The sequence below is a fragment of the Lutra lutra genome, chromosome 17 (genome assembly GCF_902655055.1).
Source record: "Lutra lutra chromosome 17, mLutLut1.2, whole genome shotgun sequence".
NCBI classification, from domain to species: domain Eukaryota; kingdom Metazoa; phylum Chordata; class Mammalia; order Carnivora; family Mustelidae; genus Lutra; species Lutra lutra.
The window spans coordinates 37571640-37578824 of record NC_062294.1 but is presented as its reverse complement, the minus strand read 5'-3'; the positions used below and the strand labels follow the sequence as shown (position 1 = coordinate 37578824).

Here is a 7185-nt window from a genome sequence, read left to right as displayed (position 1 = left end):
CATATGTGTGTATATATTAAGAATTATTATTATCCCTATTTAAACTACTATGATGACTTATTTGTATCCCTAGATTCCTACAATTTTTACCCTGAGGAACGCAAAGTCGATCCACTGGCCACTCCCGGGTGACTCCTTTGCCGACTTTCCTCCGGGTAGATCCCAGCCCACTGACCAAATCGCGCGCGGGGCGGACACGGGATAGGCGGCACCCTCTCCTCCCGGCCTGGCTCCTCCCCGCCTGGCTCCTCCCCGCCTGGCTCCTCCCCGCCTGGCTCCTCCCCGCCTGGCTCCTCCCCGCCTGGCTCCTCCCCGCCTGGCTCCTCCCCGCCTGGCTCCTCCCCGCCTGGCTCCTCCCCGCCTGGCTCCTCCCCGCCTGGCTCCTCCCCGCCTGGCTCCTCCCCGCCTGGCTCCTCCCCGCCTGGCTCCTCCCCGCCTGTCCTCTTGCCCCGCCCTCAGCGAACGCTCGTAGCTCTGCCTCCAACGCTAGGCCGCTCCAGGCTCGGGTTGGCACCACTTGGGCCGGCGCGCTGACGTCACCGATCGCGCGCCTCCTGCGCCTCCTCGCGCCTGCGCTGCGGGCGGAAGGTCGTCCCTGTGACCCGCTGAGCGTTTGAGAAGTAGTCGCCATGTTGTCGGTGGCCGCCCGTTCGGGCCCATTCGCGCCCGTCCTATCGGCCACGTCCCGCGGGGTGGCGGGCGCGCTGCGGCCCCTGGTGCAGGCCTCGGTGCCCGCCACCCCAGAGCCTCCAGTGCTGGACGTGAAGCGGCCCTTCTTGTGCCGGGAGTCTCTGAGTGGCCAGGCCGCGAGCCGGCCTCTGGTCGCCTCCGTGGGCCTCAATGGTGAGCCGGGCTGAGGGGAGCGACCGGGGGCTGAGGGGACCCCCCCCCCCTTTCTCGCACCCTCTGGCCCTGAACCCAGGGCACAGCCGAGGAGGGCGGGAAAGTGGAGCGGAGCCCTGCTTGGGGGATTAAGTTGCCGGGCTGGGTCGACCTTGGGCCAGCGTCTGCGTCTCTCGGGCCTCTTCCCTCACCTGTGCGCGGACGCAGTTGGGTGAGCGATTTCAGGTGACCTCCGGCCCTGGCATTGCGTGCCTTTGCGGGATTGTTTCCGTTGGCCGCCAGTCTGGGTAAACCACGGGCCAATTTTGTCCTTCATAGGATAAGTTCAAGAACTCCCAAGTCTGTCACAGCAAAGTCTGACGGACTTTGTTGCTCACAGGTCCTTTTACTTTGGGCAGATTTCTAAACGTGTTGCCTTACCAGTGAAATGGGTGAATGATTATACCAGTTTCGTAGGTAATGTCGTGAGCTTCAGATGGAGAAATTCGACATAAAGGCATTAGTACATTTTGGGGCACTTTATACATACTCAAAAAATAGGAACTGCTGTTAATATTTGGGACCTTGTCCCGCTCACCACCACCTGATCCGCTTAGTGCCCTTCTCTTCCACACCCCCCCCCCCTCCCAACAGAAACAACAAGACAGTAACACAGGCCCTAAGGTCATTAATGGTGTAGCGTATTAGCCGTGTTTTCACCCGGGAATCAGTTGAATCCTCAAGAAAAGCAACAGGCAGAGGTTGATGACACTCCATTTTACAGATGAGAAAACAGACTGCAGGAGGTGGAGTGACTTGCGCAGGGATGCGCCTTGTGTAAGTGATAGAACGTGGATTGGAAGACTTGAGTTAGCCATCAACTCTCACCGAAGCCTGCTCTTACCTTTTGTGCCTGGGCTTCCATTTCTTTTTTCACGCTCCAGAATGGGAAAGTCTGAAATGGCAACCTGTGGGCCAGCGTGTCTGTAGTCTGCCAACCTTCATAGTTTTAAAAGGAGGAGTTCTTGTGCGTCTTAACATGTTGGAATCTGGCAACAGTGAACTCTAGTTCTCCGTGGGAAAAGTCTAGTGTGCTGTGCACTGGCTGCCCTCTTAGTTGGTGCAAGGGCTCTTTGAGTTCATCACCGTCCTCACCAGACCTTCTTCCCTGTGTTAGTTCCCTTCCTGGCCTCACTGACAGTTGATTTGGCAAGTACAGCTTGCCCTACAAACTAAGGTGCCCCCACTCTTTAGTTTTCCTCCATTCACCCTATTCTGTGTACGGTAAAATAATCCACTCGGTTTTCCACCTTTCCAAGTCTTACCAGGTCAATCTCTGGTCAGCGTCAGGTCAATAAAATCTTTTATTTGCTGCGTCCTTTATGCTTTATGGTACGTAACACTTCCCACTCTTGTGTTTCCTGGTGACTCCTCTGACCTTGTGCTTGAGGGCATAGTGAAAAATCTTAATTTTTCTATTTCCTACAGCCTCAGATTTTGCATACAGTTAGTGCAGAATGTTTGTGGATGAATAAAAGTGAATTTTTTTGTTAGGGGCACCAGTGGGTTTTGGAGACATTGTTCAGGGCATGAACAGAGTACACTAGCCCATCCTAAGCCCATTCTTTGGACCTGGAGGTAAGAAACAGTAAGGGAGGGGAAAACTTCAATAGCAAAGGCAGAAAGCATCTGTGGAATTTGTCTACTGGCTAAATGGTTTCTTCTAAAACTTAGAGGTTTACCTGACTTTTCCAAGAACTGGTAAATAATACAGAACCATAAGGGAAACCTCTTCTGTGATCATATATTCAGCTTATAGCTTCAGTTCACATAAAAATCTCCTGTCTAGATAGTACTGAGGTTGTGGGGTTGGAGGGTTGGATCAGGAGAAGGTCCTTAAAGTGAGGAGGATTTCCAGGGCACATCACAGTTCACCTTAAGACAAAAACAGAAACCTGTTTTGTTATAATCCCTTAAGTTTTCTGTTTCTAGAAGTATCGGATACTGCTCGAGTTTAGGACTAAATCTAGCTAGCATTTTTGCTGCTAAAGTCACACCTAATGCAATTAATGGGAATTATTTATAGAGTAACTTTTGCAGTATGGCAGTTTAATTTCCCAAAGTGTTCATGGTGGTGTAGTACAATATAAAATGTAACCTGCTAGACAAAATGGGAGTAGACAAGTGGATTTCTTCCATCATCAGATCTCCAGAAGAGAATGTCACGACCATTCTGTTTAATGCTCTTGTACATTTCCTTGCATGCTGTTACATGGTCAGGGGTTGTAGATACTGTTTTTAATGTAGAAGTATGAACTTTGGTTCCTTCATCTTTTAAGTATGATACACATACTTCCTTTGTAATCCCAGATGATATTAAAGGAGAATAATTCATACTTGATCCCAGACCCCAGTCTACACTGATAGGTTAGTGTTAGGTAGAGGTAAAGTATATAATGTAATGTCACGCTGTGTAGTTGTAAATCTCAGGTAGTCAACTGTCCATGTCCTGGTCCCCTCCAAAAAATAATGGAATTGTCAGAAAGTATGTAGAGTGATGTTGATAGGTTTTACCATTGTTTATGAATATAGTTGGCCCTTGAACAACATGGGTTTGAACTGTGCAAGTCCACTTCTATGTGGATTTATTTTTATATAAATATGGTACAGTACTGCAAATGTTACTTTATGATTTTCTTAATAACACTTTCTTTTCCCTAGGTTACTTTATTATAAGAATGCAGTATATAATATATGTAACATACAAAATATGTGTTAATTGACTGGTTAAGCTTCCAGGCAACAGTTAGTAGTTAAGTTTTGAGGAAGTCAAAAGACAACATATTTTTGATTGTATGTGGGGTCGGTGCCCCAAACCCTGTTTGTTCCAGAGTGAATTGTACTTAGGGCTTCCACTGTTACTGACCTTGAGAACCAAGGAAATATAATTAGGATGAGACAGCCTAGTAACCCAAGTAGAATTGCAACTTATATGAAAATGCACTTTATTTTATTATTTTTTTTATTTTTTTTTTTTAAAGATTTTATTTATTTATTTGACAGAGATCACAAGTAGGCTGAGAGGCAGGCAGAGAGAGAGAGGAGGAAGCAGGCTCCCCGCTGAGCAGAGAGCCCTATGCGGGGCTCGATCCCAGGACCCTGGGATCATGACCCGAGCCGAAGGCAGAGGCCTTAACCCACTGAGCCACCCAGGCGCCCCGTAAATGCACTTTAAAAGTACATATTTCTTTTAGGGGCTCCTGGGTGGCTCAGTGGGTCAAGCCTCTGCCTTTGGCTCAGGTTATAGTCTCAGGGTCCTGGGATCGAGCCCCATATCGGGCTCTCTGCTCAACAGGGAGCCTGCTTCCCTCTCTCTCTCTCTCTCTCTCTGCCTACTTGTGATCTCTCCTTCTCTCTCTCTCTAATAAATAAATAAAAATCTTTAAAAAATAAAAGAAAGGGGCGCCTGGGTGGCTCAGTGGGTTAAAGCCTCTGCCTTTGGCTCAGGTCATGATCTCAGGGTCCTGGGTCAAGTCCTGCATCAGGCTCTCTGCTCAGCAGGAAGCCTGCTTCTCCCTCTCTCTCTCTGCCTGTCTCTCTCTGCCTACTTGTGATCTGTCTGTCAAATAAATAAAATAAAATAAAATAAAAGGTACATATTTCTTAGAAACAACACATTTTCTAAGTGTGGAATTTTTAGTGTCCCTTTGCTATAAAGGAAACCTTGTGGCAAATTTCCTAAATGCATATACAATTTGCAAAAAGACTTGCTTCCTGTAACATACTTAAAAGTGATCCCAGTAAGTTCATTTTTTTACCAGATATTTAAAAATGGTATGGGACAAAAGGACATAATCTGTTTGGACTTTTTTAACAAATAAAACTGGGGTGCCTGGGTTGCTCATTCAGTTAAGCATCTGCCTTCAGCTCAGGTCAGGATCCCAGGACCCTGGTATGGAGCTTCCCCTTGGGCTCCCCACTCAGTGGGGAGTCTTTCTCCCTCTTCCCCTCTACCTGCTTGTGCATGCTCTCTCTCTTGCTCACTCAAAGAAACAAAATTTTAAAACAACAAAATATTAATATCCAAAGTACTACATAAATAGCAATTATTTGTTTATTTAACATTCATTTGACACAAAGATCTGTCCTTCGGCCTGCAGTGGTAGCATTTCAGTTGAGAAACCCACGGCAGTGAGAAAGATAATGCCTTCACTCTTACAGAATTTATTGCCCTTGACTGAAAAGTGGGATATGTGAAAATTTTGCTCTTTTATCCTGTACTGAATTGAAATAATTGGTTCTTTTGGAGATCTCATATGGTTGCATATTTTGATAAGGCTATTCTTTTCTGTCTATTAGTGGCTTTACTTGAAGTTATAGTAATACTAATTTGTACTCCAGAGTATAAAATAGAAACCTCTAAATTTTTTGCAACTAAAGTTATGCTGACAGTTCACAGATTGTTTATTATCTTGTAATAAGTATTTTATGTATTTTTAGCAGTCCTTTCAGAGAGTAGATAGGAATGTAAAGTTAGACATTTGGTTTAATAAGATGATCCCAAATCAACTTATTGGGCAGACTTGAGGAGTTTTAGGGTCCCTTGTAATCCAGAGAATGTGAGAGGTAGTTACCATAATTGTATGTTTTGACAAGATTGAATTTTCAGGGTGTTTGAAATATTGCTGTTTACAGTACTATTTAACTTTTTAGATTTGATGGACTAAATTGTTAAGAATTCTGAATCAGCAGTGTTCAATCAGGAGAAACTCAGTTTACACATATAATCTTGTGATTTCTTACCAGTATGATAGATAGTGATTGACTTCATTTCTTTTTCAGTATTTTATATGCTGGCACTGCCAACTTGACAATTTCTGAGATCAGTGAGTGCCATATTTCACATTTTTATAACTTGATTTTTGCTTATGAATTCACAAAGGTTATTTCCTGATATATGTCCCTTTCACAGTATTCATCTAATTGTGTTTTTTTAATTTTCTGTTTATTTTGCAGCCCCTGCTTCCATTCGTTATTCCCACACAGACATCAGAGTGCCTGACTTCTCTGACTATCGGCGTGCTGAAGTGTTAGATGGTACAAAGTCTTCAAAAGAGAGCAGTGAGGCTAGAAAAGGTTTCTCCTATTTGATAACAGCAACAACTAGTATAGGTGTCGCATATGCTGCCAAGAATGTCGTCTCGCAGTTTGTTTCCAGCATGAGTGCTTCTGCTGATGTGTTGGCCATGTCGAAGATTGAAATCAAGCTATCTGATATTCCGGAAGGCAAGAACATGGCTTTCAAATGGAGAGGAAAACCGCTGTTTGTGCGCCATAGAACCAAGAAGGAAATTGAGCAGGAGGCTGCAGTTGAAGTGTCCCAGTTGAGGGACCCACAGCATGATTTAGATCGAGTAAAGAAACCTGAATGGGTTATCTTGATAGGGGTTTGCACTCATCTTGGTTGTGTACCCATTGCAAATGCAGGAGATTTTGGTGGTTATTACTGCCCTTGCCATGGGTCACACTATGATGCTTCTGGCAGGATCAGGAAGGGGCCTGCACCTCTCAACCTTGAAGTTCCCTCATACGAGTTCACTGGTGATGACATGGTGGTTGTTGGTTAGAGACCTGGACTCAAGTGCTAGCCTCCTTTCTGTCTTGTCACCTAAGAAGACTTAAATAAGCAAGCCTTGTATACTTAAGTTGATTTGAAATATTTAAGAATTGCTAATAATGTATTTGCAAACATTAATGTGAAGTAAATTGAATTTAATGTTGAATGCTTTTAAGCATTCACCTAATAAAGCCACTGTTAAACATTGTTAAGCTCAAAGACTTAAAAAGTGCAGTTTCTTTGATAGTTAATTCTAATTAAAAATTACAGGCTGGTGTATAAGAAATTTGTGAAATCTGTAATCAGTGTTCTCCTTCATCTTCTTTCTTTGTGTCAGGGACACAGATTGTGCAGAGCTAATGGTTAGACTGAGGTACAACTAGCTGGTCGTTTCCAAGTCCTGGAAGGTATTTATGACATTGGCAGAAATAGTATTCAGATTTCCCTTCTTTTTTTTGCACATGAGTCCTGGCTATGTGTGTCCTGCCCCATCTCCACCCCAGCATCCCCCCCACCCCAAGTCTGTATGGTGATGTTGTATATGATCTGTGGGAAAGTTCTAAATGAGGTGTTACCAATTCTGAGGTTTAGCCTCAGTTCTAGGTAGCTGATTTCCTGCTTAAGTGACAGGTCAGGAAAAAAATTTTTTTTCACTTATGGGAATAAGTTAGTAATTAGAATTCTTCAATTTTAAGAGGCGGTGGTGGGATATATCTGAAAAAAGCTTTCCAGAATGGGAGTGCTTC

The 7185-nt window shown here is 44.6% G+C and overlaps 1 protein-coding gene across 1 annotated transcript; it reads left to right on the top strand.

The window, feature by feature from the left end:
• The first annotated feature begins 577 nt into the window (after nucleotides 1–577).
• LOC125089498 (cytochrome b-c1 complex subunit Rieske, mitochondrial) lies at nucleotides 578–6658 on the top strand. The gene is made up of 2 exons (XM_047711723.1): nucleotides 578–843; nucleotides 5839–6658. Exons 1-2 carry the CDS (start codon nucleotides 630–632, stop codon nucleotides 6447–6449), a joined length of 825 nt encoding a protein of 274 aa, XP_047567679.1. The 5' UTR covers nucleotides 578–629; the 3' UTR covers nucleotides 6450–6658.
• Nucleotides 6659–7185: the final 527 nt, after the last annotated feature.